General features: G+C 42.7%; 1 protein-coding gene across 1 annotated transcript; it reads left to right on the forward strand.

The window, feature by feature from the left end:
• The first annotated feature begins 1,017 nt into the window (after positions 1-1,017).
• SLC25A29 (solute carrier family 25 member 29) lies at positions 1,018-9,868 on the forward strand. The gene is made up of 4 exons (XM_072339402.1): positions 1,018-1,278; positions 2,281-2,324; positions 6,828-6,911; positions 7,581-9,868. The coding sequence occupies exons 1-4, from the start codon at positions 1,245-1,247 to the stop codon at positions 8,322-8,324; spliced, it is 906 nt and encodes a 301-aa protein (XP_072195503.1). The 5' UTR covers positions 1,018-1,244; the 3' UTR covers positions 8,325-9,868.
• The last annotated feature ends 4,811 nt before the right edge of the window (positions 9,869-14,679 follow it).

The raw sequence follows: 14,679 nt of genomic DNA on the forward strand, positions 1-14,679 counted from the left end.
AGAAGAAAAAAATCAACAGATGGGAAAATAAGTTCATTCCTGGCTGAACCAACCCTTGAGGTCTCAGTCTTCCTACCAATGAGCTTTTGATGTTCTCTCTTCTAATTCATAAGGTGCCCAGCGCTCCCCCTGCCCTGCAGTTTGAACTCATGCCTGCTACAGTGGCGTTCAGTGGCTGCAAATGGAGCCTATTATGAAAAGCTTGAGCATGCAGGGACAAGACAGCCCTCTGCAGCCTGGGAGGGGCTGCACAAATGCAGACGAGGAAACAAGAATCCCAGGGATCCTGAAAAACTGGAAAAACAATCTGAAGAAACAGCAATGTAGCGTGGACAGCGAGGAATAACTACATAGATAGGAACTGTGCAAACATGAGACTATTCCAAAGAGGGGAGTGGAGGGAAGGGAAGCTCTCATACTCAAATATATGAATATGATATATTCAGTGCTGTCTGCAAATGCCTAAGGTAGTCACCCATCAGTCACTGTGCAAAGCCTTAGGGAACAGCTCAAGAAACAAGAAGCCAACAGAAGGAAGAAGAGGCTACCAAGAGCCAGAGATCAAGAATCAATATCCAGTACAGTTCAGAGAAGATAAAGGATTTAAAACTGCCTTCAGATAACTTAGAAAGCGTCTGCCAAGAGAGGGGAATAAATGACTTTCCCTGCCAGCTGTGGGTGAACATTGTAATTACAAAGCACTTCTGGTGGAGAGGGTGATTTCTGCCAAGCAGATTGCCTGGGATATGAGGGGATTCGCAGAACAGAGGAAAACCACTTTGGTAAAGCCAACCTTTCCCTTTTCATTAACTATAACGATGCCCCCAAGAACAGCTAAATCTAGGACAGGCTCTCGGGACTTGGTAGTTTCAGACCCACTTGCCTTTGCTTTTTTGTTCTTCCAAATTGAGCTGCAAGAAGATGGGAATGCTTTGGGGGCAACAGAGCGGGGGTTGGGGAGGGGGGAGGGGGGAGGAGAGAGGGGGAAGGGAAGGGAGCAGAAGTGCTGAGCGCGGCTCCTACCCCTTTTCGCCCCATCCCCGTCCCTCCCTCCTCCCGCAGCCAGTGCCTGCAGACGGCGGGGGGGAGTTGTCCCGCTGCCCGCCCCCCGGGGGCGCGGCCCGGTGCCCGGCCGAGGGCGGTCGATAGAAAGAGAAGGCGGGGGGAGTATCGGCAGTGCGCGGCGAGCAGCGCGCAGAGGGCCGGGCCCCGCCGGTGGGAGCGGAGGGCGCTGAGCGCTGAGCATGGCTTTGGATTTCCTCGCGGGATGCGTCGGCGGTGAGTCGGGGAGGGGGGTGCTGAATTGAAACAATATAAAGTAAATAAATACAACATTTCTTTGTAAAGGGTGGGGAAAAGGAGCTTGGCAGGAGGGAAATGTATATATTTATGTACATGTATATATATATTCAGCTAAAGCCCCTCTCTAAGCAGAAGGAGGAAGGGGAAGGAGCGCGGGGGCTTCCTGCAGCCCCTGATCTGCAACGCGGAGCTTTAACGTTAAGGGGAGGAGGGGAGCGATGCCATCGCTGCTTGTCTTCCTCTTCCCTGTGTATCAGCTTATGGCCTCCGCTTGTTTCCCTCTGCTATTTATAGCAGCCAATGTGCGTTCTGGAGGAAACCATTTATTCTCACACCGTTTTGATTCTCTACCTTTGCAAAGAGATTTTTTTCTTCCCCTGCTTCTCATCCCGGCCTTGTCGGAGGGACTCCGGGTTGTGGCCTTTATGTTCTGGTGAGGTGGCAAATTGCCGGCCTTCGTGTTGTCCTTGGGCACCGTGGGCTGCCCCATCCCTCTGTGCAGTGCATTCCCCCATGGCTTCTGGGGGAGCAGCAGAGTGTGCCCCGTGCATCATTTGGGATCGTAGAGGTATGGAGCTGGGGGAACCCTTGCTTTAGGCAGCACTGTGTTTTCCAGTGCAGTATATAACTGCCGAGCCTGCATGTAACACAGAAAGTCCCCTGATGCTGGCATAAGATAAAGTTGCTCCTTCTGCAGGTGTTGCTATCTGCCCACTCCTTTAGGCTGCCCCGGATTCTCCCATAGAGGCACGCTGAGCTCTCTGCCCATGGCCATGCCTCAGGGTGAGGGGAATCACTCTGAGCATCCATGTGACATGATGCTGCTGCAGACCCCAAACCACAGCCTTGCCAGAGGCATAGAGGCACCTGGTGCTGCTTTGGGACCAAATCAGGGTCCTGACATGCTGGGGTGCTCCCTGCCTGCCCCCCTGTCATGCCTCAGGAAGGCAGCTCATAACACCGTCCGCTTTGTTCCAGGTGCTGCCGGAGTGCTGGTGGGACACCCCTTCGACACCGTTAAGGTGGGTTGATTACAAAACACTTCTAAGTAGAAAACCTGATTAGTACTTTTTCCCGAGGAGATGGGGAGATTAACCAGATGCTGTAGAAGCCTCAGTCTGTGCTGAGAGTTTGGAGCAAGCCTCGTTAGCTGCTCCTTATGGACTGGCAGCCTCCAGCCCTGCAGAAGTGAACATTCTTTGTATGTATGACTCAGCCCTGAAATATGAACAAGTGTTGGCCCACACCCAATTCCATCAGTGCAGTAATATCATTGCATTTGAAAATAGGATCTTACACTTAATTTTGTTCGATGCTTGCTCCTCTGTAGCTGTTCACTACTAACTGCTAGGAGAGCCTCTACCTCCATGGCAACTCCAGCTCTTCTGTCCCTACACTGAAAGCTTTGCGTTGTTTTTGCCCCAAGATCTGCTACTTACTCCTCAGGCATTAATTTGTTGCATAAGCCCAGAGATGTAAGTGGACAAAAATCCATAGCATGAAGCTTGTTGGGGGCCTTTTTCTTCCCTTTAGGTATAATAGATGAATATTCTTCATAACTTTCCAAGTTAAAATATTATTTCCTTACGGTTAGCTTTGTGCCTTATGCATACTAAGAGTAGCTAAGGCCTTCTCAAAGATAAGATTTTTGGACAATGTTAATTTCCCTGGAGGCCCTTCAGCCCGGACTCCAGAAGTCCCAGCCTATTTTTCGGCCCTGGATGATGACTTGAGTCACTTTCTGGCAGCCTTATGTATAATCTCATGCTGGAAGAACAGAACAGGAGACATCAGTGTATTTACCACTGTGTTATAGTCATATCACTTGACTGCAGCACGCCAGCTGTGATAGCTATATTTGGAATACCTCCACGTTACTGAATTAGATATGCAAGGGCTGATAGTATTACAGGGGTCATCACCATATTATGTATTCTAGCCACATGATTGACTCAACACTGAACAGATTTTCACAGCTAGTGGATTTTAGTTCTTGCCAGTACAAGCTGCTCAAATAGTTAAACAATGTTCATACGTTTCTGAGAGTACAGTAAAGTTAACTGTTATGTAATTGGGTTGAATTAGACTAAATATCTTCAGGAATGGTAGCATCCAGACTTGAACACTTTTCTAATGGTGGTACAGGGACGGCTGTCTCCTCTCTCCCCATCCTGCCAAGTTCTGTTGCTTTACTCAAAGTGAGAGTCACGGCACTGAAGCCAGCAAAACCGCTAGAATTCTGTGCTCGTGCTGACATTCAGGGCTGGGGGAGGGGATGGGGAAGATGTTTCACATTATAAACAGCACATAGTGCATGAAACTAAACACTTAAGTGCCTGCAAAACTGGGGTTCCCATGCTAGTTTTGGCAGATGGGTTAACGCAAAAAAGATGTGCTGGCTTTAGAAGAAGCATCTCGCTGTACAATAGAGCGGAGCAGTTTGGTTTCCAGATGATTTAAAGCAAAATCCAGTGTGCAACGTGGCTTTCATACCACCAGAAGGGATAACGTTTATCTGCCCTTTCTCGGAGGGCAATACTAATGTTTGTGTTATTAACTGGCATAGTCACCACTGTATGTGGGGGAAAACTAACACCATAACCACTCCTTAAAAAAGAAGAAAGCATATTGCTTTGTATATGTATATATGTTAATAAGTTGTTTTGCATTTCTGTGGTTGGCCATCACCTTAGACTTTGTTTTATTATAACTGAACAGTGGGGAAGTTGCTTAGATAAGCCAGAATTTTATTTCCACTTTGCCCTTTAAGCTTCTTTTTTTGGCTGGTGCTCATTCTTCACAAGGGGGAGGGGGCTGGTGGGACACACAGGGAGAGCCATGCCTGGGAAGCCAGGCTGAGAAACCCCCTTCAAGCTGATCCCAGAGCTGGCACACTCCTTAGCCCTGGTTTGTTGATGTAATGTGTAAAATTGCTTTTTTGCTTTTAACTGCCTTTACTTTCTGAGCTAGGGGCTGTCTTCATTAACAGCAAAAGTGTTACTTTGTTGTAGATGAGAGATAAGCCTCATCACGGGAGAGTTACCTAGTAAGTATAGCCCAGGTGAACGCTTCTGTTTCTCTCAGTCTTAATTTATTCCAAAATGTAATAGTTCAAATAAAGATCTAAAAGACTTATGAAGCTTTTATCCTTTTTGGTTTTTAAACTGATATGTCCCTCTTCTACAACTGTGACGTGGAGGGAGCGGGGTTTAAATATCCGTTTAGTTATTTATTGATGTAAAGCCTTATTCTGAACCTTTCCAGTATGCATTTCCCAACTATGCGTGCTATCCACACACAGTGGCTGTAAGACAGAACCTCGGGTCTTACCCACCACATATCCTTGGAGGACACTAATTGCTCAAATGTCTCTAAATCGCTCATTTCACTGTTAAATGTTTGGAGTGTTATAAGGCTTTTTGTTGGTTTGTTTTCCTTCGTTTTGTGTAAGTCTTTAACAATGTGAAGTTACAGCTTGTCACTGTGGCAGCTGCCTTATTGACAGCAGCTTCAAACAGGAATGAAGCAAAATGAAAGGATGTGATGATTGGCAGTCAGTGAGTAAATAAAGATCTGTAAATGATTCATCCTTCCCGTAGGTGTGCACACTAAATTAGAACTTGTTGAATATAATATTAATGCCCACGAAATAAAGCTTTGTATACATCATTTTCTCGCCTAGCAGTTTGCTGCTGCAGGTGCTGCCATCTGATCTCAAAGCTAAGAGCTGCTTTTCTTTCTCAGGTGTGATGATGTGTCAGTACTTTTAGCTTTCTGAATACTTAGTTCTACAACATCAGTCAATGTTTCATAAATCATGTCGTTAATAGTAGAAGCTATACGCTGCTAGGAAATTAAACCTAGACATACAGTATTGATTATTTTAACTCGCTAAAGGTACTCGTATGGAAAAGTAAAAAGGCTGCTAAGCTGTAATTCTTCCAAAGCCCATATATTTGGAAGCCCTTTAACTTCATAACTGAGATTTGAATAGCAATAAAATGATAAATGGAGTCAGACCAATGTTTTGGGCTGTTCTGACAGCTCATTGACATGTATGGCTTTGCTTATGGGACTGCTTCCTGAGCAGCTTTAACAGACTCACCTACTTCAACCCCCAATGAGACTCTGAATAACAAAGGATTTATTTGCTGTGAGTCCTGCTCTAAGCCTGCTCTGAACTCTTAAGATGTTGTAAAACTCTGTTTCCTCTTTGAAGACCTGAGGTTGTCTCAGTCTCCAAGCATGGCTTGGTGTACACTAAAGTGCACATTAAAAAGACACTAAAAACTACAGCTTTGATTTACGAAGCATGAAATGACATGCTATGATGTCAAAAACACTCAAGCTATTCTTTTCTTCCCTTGAAAAAAGCCAACCTTAATACGGGCTTCTGAGAAACCATGTCCCCAGATTGGTTCTAGACCCATGTAACTTTAGGGGCCTTTCATTCTGTTGGTAGTGGAGTTACTTGAGGCAATGGGGATAAAAAGACTAAACTCAGGAATTTCCCACACCTAATAATCCTTTCTTTTGTTCCAAATAAGTCTTGAATTTTTGTGCTGCAGAGCTGCCACAGCAGTAAATGGTTGATAAGCATCTCCTCCAAGGAGCATTGCAGCCCTCCACGCTGAGATCAAAGACAGATGTCTAACTCAACCATTCTGGTGAAACCAATTACTGAGTTACTGCAGTGCAGGGTTTTGCATGAGCTATGTAGCTCCCAGGCTTTCTGTTTCAGTGAGCTGAAGGCAAATTGGCAGGAAAACCTGAACCAGACTTTCCCATCAAAGGTCAGAAACCACCTCAAAAAAGCAACGTCACCACTCAGTACCATCGCCTGTTGTGTGGAATGTTTTATATCCGTTTTGTAAAAATTAATTACTATTTAAAGGTGTGATGCAGCCAACACCCTCACAAGCAGTTTGCATTCAGCAGACTAAGAGTTAAAAGGCTAAGTGACTTTTTGTTCCTTTCCTTATCTGAACGTTAAGCTATCTTAAGTCTCTTCCCCTCAAAACTCTGAAAAAATCCCATCCCAGTGAAGGGCCTCAAGCCTGGTAGCCAGAAACACTACATGTGCTGTTGAAAGCTCCCAACCTTTTATTATCATCCCTATTTCACGCTTGACTTGTAACTATTCTTTATAAAATACTACTGGGTTTGTACAGATATTCCTTGGTGTGTACTGAAGTATTCTTGGCAGCAAAAGGAAGCCCTTGTGTACTCAGGACACAAAAGCTTCTACCTGAAGTTCTAGGTAACAGCATACCCCGTTATACTCCTCTAATTCTCAAAACAAGTTAGTCATATCCTCCCTTCATTATTTTTTTTCACTCTCCAAAATAATTCTGAACACTCAAGAGAATGTTTTTAAATGATTTTGCCACATACGGCATTCTAACGTCCAGTCTGTGCTTGTGCATATATATTTTAGAGCAATTCTTGATGTATGTAGCAGACACTAATTTACCAGTTGTGCTGCTCTCGATGTACAAAACAGCATCTCATACCACTTTTTATAGGTTCGTCTACAAGTTCAAAATGTAGAGAAACCTCTCTACCGTGGGACCTTCCATTGCTTTCAGTCCATCATAAAGCAAGAATCTGTAAGTACAAAGTTAACGCTTTCTCTGTTGTGGATCTTCATATATTTTGTATGAGAAGGGTGGGAAATATGGTTAAAAAAAAACCCAACACCCTATAAATATCATCATCAAAAGGAAAGCATACTCTGAATCTCACATGACCACAAACACTGTAGTATTTTGCATTGGAGTTTTCAGGTTTGGTCACTTACATTCAGAAGTTTGCTGAACATTTCTTCATTTTCGTCATTAAATTTGGCAATTGAAATGACAAAGTTAATTTTTTAAACAAATAGTTACTCAAACAGCTGATTTTCTGAATCCAAACAATGAGAGAACACGTTAATGGTTTTTCTCTTTCTCCACTGGAGCTTAAAGCCATCCCTTTAGTTATGGTCCTTAGGGCTTTTACTTAAAAATATGTATATAAGGCTTACCAGAAAACTTTTAACCTCGTGGACTGAGAGATTATTTTCTGAATGTACTCAAGTACGCATTTGCACTGCTGAAAATGCTTCGGTGCTTGCATTCTAAGCAGAGATGACCTTACTGTTACAAAGCAAGTTCTTCTGTCCACAGTTAGGAAGTTAGAGCATGAGTGAGATCCAGAAAGGACATTTTCTACACAGCTTCAGGAGGTTATCAGCACTAGTGCTAAAAACACTTCTTTTTCCTTCCTTCTTCCATCAGGCTTTTGGGCTCTATAAAGGCATTGGGTCACCAATGATGGGACTTACCTTCATTAACGCAGTCGTGTTCGGTGTGCAGGGAAACACGCTGCGTGCCCTCGGCAAAGACACTCCTCTGAATCAGTTCCTTGCAGGCTCGGCAGCTGGGGCCATCCAGTGCATCATCTGCTGCCCCATGGAGCTGGCAAAGACAAGGATGCAGCTTCAGGGAACTGGTGAATACAAACAAAAAACGAAGAACTACAAAAATTCTCTGGATTGTTTGATCAAAATCTACCGAAAGGAAGGGCTGAGGGGCATCAACAGAGGCATGGTCTCTACGGTCATAAGAGAGACTCCAAGCTTTGGCTTTTACTTCCTGACCTACGACTGCATGACCAGATACTTGGGCTGTGAAGCTGAAGACAGTTACGTTATTCCCAAACTGCTGTTTTCTGGGGGGATGTCAGGGATTGTGTCCTGGCTCTCTACCTACCCTGTGGATGTGATCAAGTCGCGGCTGCAGGCAGATGGTGTTGGAGGTGTAACTCAGTACAAGGGCATCCTGGACTGCATCAGGAAGAGCTACCAGGAGGAAGGCTGGAAGGTGTTCACGAGAGGCCTCACTTCTACGCTTCTCCGAGCTTTTCCTGTCAATGCAGCTACTTTTGCTACTGTCACTGTGTTCCTAATGTACATGAGGTCAGAAAATGACCTTCGTGAATGTGACCCAGGCCCGGTAATCCAGCAGCCTTCTAGTCTGTGAGCAGTGTGTGCTTACAACCTCGATCTGAAACCCAGCTGTCTTCTCAGTGCAAACAGCTGATCCACACAAGTGGTGTAAAATGTATGCTAACTGTATAAAGAACTCCTAGATGCATCAAATTTAAGATTTCATCCCATTACTTGTATAAATAGCACATGACTTTATAAAGGACTTCATAACCAATAGTATCCAAGTAAGATGGGGACCTGCCTTTAGAAAGTACTGTACTGCTGGGGCTCCAGAAGAGGATCTGGAGAAAGTCAGAATACCAGAAATCAGGTTTTAACCCGTGTTCTGAATGACCGAGTTGAATGAATGCAGAAGAGTGTTCAGAAAATAGATGCTTTTTGTATGTAGCAGGAGCACGTATAGTCCTCCCAGGTAAAGTAGGGAGAGGGGAGGGGAACTTAAATGCTGGAAGCATTTTGCAGGTAACCCTGAACTGTGTAAGACATGGATTAGTGCTCAGCTAGCCTCATGTTTTACTTTTCCTCTGCTTGTAAGTGTCAGTGGTTTTAGTAGCATCATTATTCATACTGGTTTGCTTAAAAAAAAAAAGAACAAATTGTTTCCAAGCTACTCCCTTACCTTTCAGATTAAACATCTCAAGCACAAAGTTAGCATTTGCACTTGTATTTACTTCTTCCTTTAAATTTCAAGGCTAGTACAGATTAAAGGAAAGTCAAGGCTAGCAAGACTGATGTTGTCTGCCTTCACCTCTACTTCTTGTTTGGTGGTGCACAGTGTGTGTGGGGTGGTTTTAGGCCATGTAAGCTTTGTTCTGAGTTAATGCAACTTTGTGCCACTTCTCCCAAGGTGCAATATAGCAGCCAGTGATGTACAGAAGTCCTACCTGTGTTATTGCACAAAACGTTAGTGGGTGTAGTGATAGCATGGCAGCTTGAAGTACCGTGGAAATACGCACATCTTTAGGTCTGGAAGTTTTATGCCTTCCCAGAAAATAAGGGGTGTAAGTGTAATGGTTTGTGTCGAATGCACTTGCATTGTGAATTTAAACAGTACCGATTTCTATGTATTTAGTTACAGTGCTACTGAAAAGACTAAAAAAGGGGGTTTGGAGAATTTTCTGGTTACGTGAATCTGCTGTGTTTTATTTTTATTGTTTTTAGCAGTCAGAGCTTTAAAATGCAATTCAACATCTGGAAGAACCACATGTATTGGGCACCAATAGCCAGGAGAAAGAAAGGAGTGCATGCTTGCTGGGCCATGTTCTAAAACATATCAAGCTACTTCAGTTAATTTGTTACATTTTCAGTTGGGACAAGTGCAATATGTGTTTAATTTATATGGATTTTTTGCACTGTAACAACATATGCTGGGGAAACCTGTGAAACTGATATGTGTTTTTATACCTTGAAGGTATGTTGGATGTTTTAGTGCCTACTTGCACTGAGATTCAAATTGAATGTTAAATCTGTCTACTAAGCTGCACATGCACAACTCACAGCAAAGACCATTTACACCTTTGTACAGTAGTCTGTAATTACTGTATATAAAACAGAGGGAATAAATTTTTTTTTAAAGATATTGATATCTTCTTCAACCTTTCTTATGTTTTTGCTCAAATACTTCCTTGTTTTAAATCTAGCCTGCAAAAGGGTGGGCTTTCTGGCTTTTGCCTGAAGAACTGTGTTCTCCGTCTGCCTTCCGTACACCAGCAGGAAGGAAAGCACCTTGCACCAGCTTGAAATACATCAGCTGGTTGACCTGACTTATTCATAATGATCTCTTCAGCAAGTAGCTCACTTAAAGATATTTCGCTACCAAGACCTGCAATGGAGTAGGGGGAGTATTTGGACCCTTCAAAATCCATATTTATTCAGTCTAAGTAGAATTCTCTCAGCAAGAACAATGGCTTTGAACTGGGGCACAGAAATAAAAGGCATGGAATAAGCAAACAGTGTCCTCAGAATTACCAAGGCTGGAAAAGACCTGAAGATCATCCGATCCAACCATCCTCCTACACCAGTATCTCCCCACTAAACCATGTCCCTTAGTACAACATCTGAACATATCTTGAGCACCTCATTTTTCCTAGTATCCAACCTGACAGACTGCCTGTAGAAGAAATTATTTGACCAAAAAGGCCACATCCTTTTACCCACACCATTTGTTCAGATGTTCTTTCCAGAAACTGATTCACATGGTACTTGAAGGAAATAATCTGAGGTGGGCACTAACAATTACTGATACTGCATTATCATCAAGTGTAAGGGTAAAAGCCAGCTTTCAACCTTTCTGATGTCAGCTACTTAAAACCCTTGCCATTGCAAGCATTTCAATGAGATACAAATTGCCTCAGCCTTCCTAAACGTAGTTCAGTTCCTCTGTACAAGATTTTTGCTGTCAGCCCATATAGCCAAGTGAGATCTGTATTCTGCTCAATCCAACAAGCATTACAGGCACTGGATGGGAGAAGCTCCCCAACAACAGAAGGGAAGAGGAAGGTAAAACTCACTGAGAGCAAAACTCACCTACCATCAAGTCCCTGTGCTCTACTTTCTCTGATGACCCACCCTCTTACTGGGTGGCTCATATCAGTGTTATAAATTACAGCCATGTACATGTTCAAATAGACAAAAGGGGGGGGGAAAAAACCACTGGCTTACACAATGTCAGCAATGAAAACAAAGCTTTGACCCAATGTCCTGGAGAAGTCGAGATTACTTTTAAACAAGCTTGAACACAAAAAATTCTTATGCTACAGAAAACTTTTCAGTGACAAATTACACTGTGCAAAGGTAGATGCTGTGGAAGTTAAGTCTTACAGAGGTTATTATAGCAGATCTCAAGCCACGATAGAAAAAAAAACACTAAATTAAAGCCTAAACATAAAAGCTGACCCAGCATAGATATGTTTGTTCTGTGAAATTAGATATATTTGCTACAATACCAGAAAACTACGTTAACAGCTGTTGTTACGCACACTTCTGTTACGTACTTAGTTAAAGGACAACTTAAAGCCCAGCAGCGTGCCAAATATTCGATTAGCAAAAAAGGGCAATGAAATCCCTTCTTATCAGAAAAGCAGCCCCAGAAGATAGGAACCTATAAAGGTAACATGCCGTATCAGGCATTACCATCATGGGAAAAGATGAAGAATCTAATTGTCCGTCTCTCTCTGGGGGAAAGTAAGACAGCAGGGAGGGCAGTGATTCTTGCTGGGCTAAGCTTGGCTTTGAAACCATGAGGAAGAAGACTGCTTGTTCCTATGTTCAGGAATTTATATATGCTCACAGGCAGTGTGAAAGGAAAGCAGAGGAAAATAAGCAGTCCCTAAAAGTAAGTTTGACCCAACAAACTCTTCTGGTAGGACACAAACTCACATTGGATGTCTGTTTGTACAGGCACATCCTTTACCCCACACAATTTCATCGAGGTCCTGAGGAGGTGCTCCTTCACAGCAGGAAGGTAGGAGCCCCTCTGCAAGGCCAGATTCTGTCTGCAGAGAGAAGCAGGTATATGCTTTCACCTAATGAAGAACCTACGATGGGGAATTTTCCAGACAGGCTAGGAGCAAGCTTGGTTACTTAAAGGTGGTACAGAAAAATAACTCTTACCTTTAATTTTCTGCAAGAAGTTCCTCCTGGGTTCCCTGCCTGCTCACAATGGAGTGACTATGCAGTTCCATTTCACAGTCTTGGGGGAAAAAAAATGAGGTAATGCACTCAAAATCAGATACACTTCCCATAGTAGTTGAGCATTTTAGTTTACAGCCCATTGCTTCTCAGATTCAGATTACAAAACTTTTCTCTTGAAGAGATCTTCTATCTGTAAACCATGCAAGAGGAAAGAAAACTGACATGCCCCCTCACTAAACAATAAAGCAGAATAAAACAGAAACACCAAAACAAACAAACAAACAAAACACCCAAAAAGCACACAAAAAGCCCCATAAAGGCCACATTATTACACCTTCAAATGCTGTTCCAAGCAATACACTTCTGTATGAATTTTAAACCAATGGGAGTCATCGGATTCATTTAAATCCATTGGAAGTTCAAAGCACTGGGTACGTTAACTATGGGATGGAAATTGCAGGTCATTAGTTACACCTTTCCCATGTATGGAGACCTTCAGCTCCACCAGCTGTTTCGACAAAAAGCAGCAATAACCAATCCCACCCCTTTGAACTGTGATGTAAGCAACTCTGAGACACATCAAAGAACACGAACGGTGTTCCACAGTCAAATCCTGATTATGATCCAAGACTTCATGTCCAAAGGCCAAATCTTCCGTTTTACTGGGAGAGAAATGTGTTGAAACAACTGCATGATGCTCCCTGTGTAAGGCTGTCACAAACTCTGCAAGCCAAAACTGCTGTTGGCGACATTAGTGATGCCTTTGGGAAGCATCTTGCAGTTCTGAGAAACACCTGATTTATGAGCCCATTATGTCATCCCATAAACACCATAAAGAGACATAAAACAGGGCTTTCTACAGTTTTGTTTCACAACCAGTTGCTGATGAGCTGTAGCTGAAGCAGATTTGTTAGGACATATCCAGTTACTGAGCTTTCTTGTGTATGGGTTTTCCACTATTTCACAATGAGTCCAGCTCATTCCTCTGCTTATCCCTCAATGATTTATCTCAAAAGTATTGTTCACTTGTTACACACAAACCTCCCTCCCACATACACACTCTTGTTGGCCTGCAGAGTACCACTTTGATAGCTTCTGCAACTGCATGGCAAACCTTACCAACAGTGATTCACTGGGGGAAAGCAAAATGGCGAGGCCCCAACTGCCTTCAGTGAACTCACAACAGACTTCTTTGGAGGGCACTGGTGGAGCGAATCATCACTATTTTATGCATCTATTAGATAATAAACCTAAACAGCTCCTCTACCAGGTGAAAGCATACCATTAATAATATCTTATTAGATTTCCACACTTCTCTCAAAGAACTTTCCTGAAAAATTCAAAAGAGCACTTCTGTGGGGTCTCAATGGACAAGCTTTCTCCAGAAGAATATTAAGTGCTCTAAACTGGCGCTCTAGACTACTTTGAGAGAAATGAATAACTCCAAGGAAAACTGCCTTGATGCAAGATTGTGAGTATAAACTTGTCTTGATTTACCTTTGGCAAAGAGAAATAAAATGGATAAGGTGAAATGACCTTACCAACTGGCAGCCATCTGGGTAGCATTTAAACGTTACTCTAAAACCTTCTTCACACTACCAGCCTTCTTCAACTTGATTCAAATGAATACTGCATCTCATGTTAACACAAAGCTTTCAAAAGTCATCATTATAGCTTTAAGCAATACAGGAACATTAGCGTAGTTACTATAAACCACTGTTTGATATATATGTATATATATATTTAAATGCCTTTTGTATTATATATAATACAAACCAAGTATCAAAGAACTGCATATTCAGGGATACTAGTCATTAGGAGCTGCCCTTGAGTTTATTCATCTGAACTGAGTAGGAAGACTGATCAGTTCCAGTCTTTCCAAGGCATGCACTGATGAAATCTGTCCTGTGAGCACCTTAGGATAACCGAGGACCAAGTGTTAACATATTTCATAACCACCTTAAAAACACTAGCTTTATTCAAACATTTTAATACCCCAGTAATTTTGTTACTGCTGTTAAGCATCTCTTCTTCTGTTCCTCATTTACTGTGGAATTGGCAGAAAGGACCTCAATCTGCCTTGAAAATATTATTGCTGACAACATACATTGCTAGAACATGTTCCATGTAGAGCTTGATTGACAATTTGTGACCACGACAGAGAAAAAAAAAGAAACATCAGACTGCACTATCTCAACAGTAAACTTCTCGGTCCAAAAAGAAGACAACCAGTGCCAAGGACAAGTGTGGCCACAGTTCTTGCAGAGAGCAATAAAGATCTCAGTGTTATCTGTTAAGAATTTATTCGCTTACCATTTCAAAGCTGTACCTGGGCTCTTCCTACTCACTTTTTAAGAACAGTAGTCTTTAGAACTAATGAGTTCCATTTGCCTCGCATTTAAAACAAGAACTATTGCTACAGGCAGAACAAAGACACAGCTAAAAAGTCTATTAAATTCTACAATTAAAAAACTCATCTGAGTTCAGAAGATAGAAAGCTTCAGGAATTTATGTGCACACAGTCTTTCAGAATTTTCTCCTTCCATTTCAACTGCAGGAGAATCAGTCAAGGTAACATTAAGCATAAATCACTGGTGAAGTTTAATGGGCATGAGGGAATAGACATTTACATCTTTTGCTCCTTTAAGAACTACAGGCTGCACTCCCCCAGCCCTCAGGCTCTCCTCTTCTTACCTGAGCTTGCTCACAGATTCATGGTATAAAGAAGGAACTTGTGGCTAGAAGTTGGCCAT

This window comes from Excalfactoria chinensis, chromosome 5 (assembly GCF_039878825.1).
Source record: "Excalfactoria chinensis isolate bCotChi1 chromosome 5, bCotChi1.hap2, whole genome shotgun sequence".
Taxonomy (NCBI): Eukaryota; Metazoa; Chordata; class Aves; order Galliformes; family Phasianidae; genus Excalfactoria; species Excalfactoria chinensis.

Bases quoted from the DNA above. Each gene is read 5' to 3' on its own strand.
- SLC25A29 (XM_072339402.1), top strand. From the start codon at position 1,245: ATGGCTTTGGATTTCCTCGCGGGATGCGTCGGCG. The intron at 1,279-2,280 runs GTGAGTCGGGGA...GCTTTGTTCCAG, and splicing joins CCTCGCGGGATGCGTCGGCG to GTGCTGCCGGAGTGCTGGTG. The intron at 6,912-7,580 runs GTAAGTACAAAG...TTCTTCCATCAG, and splicing joins CCATCATAAAGCAAGAATCT to GCTTTTGGGCTCTATAAAGG.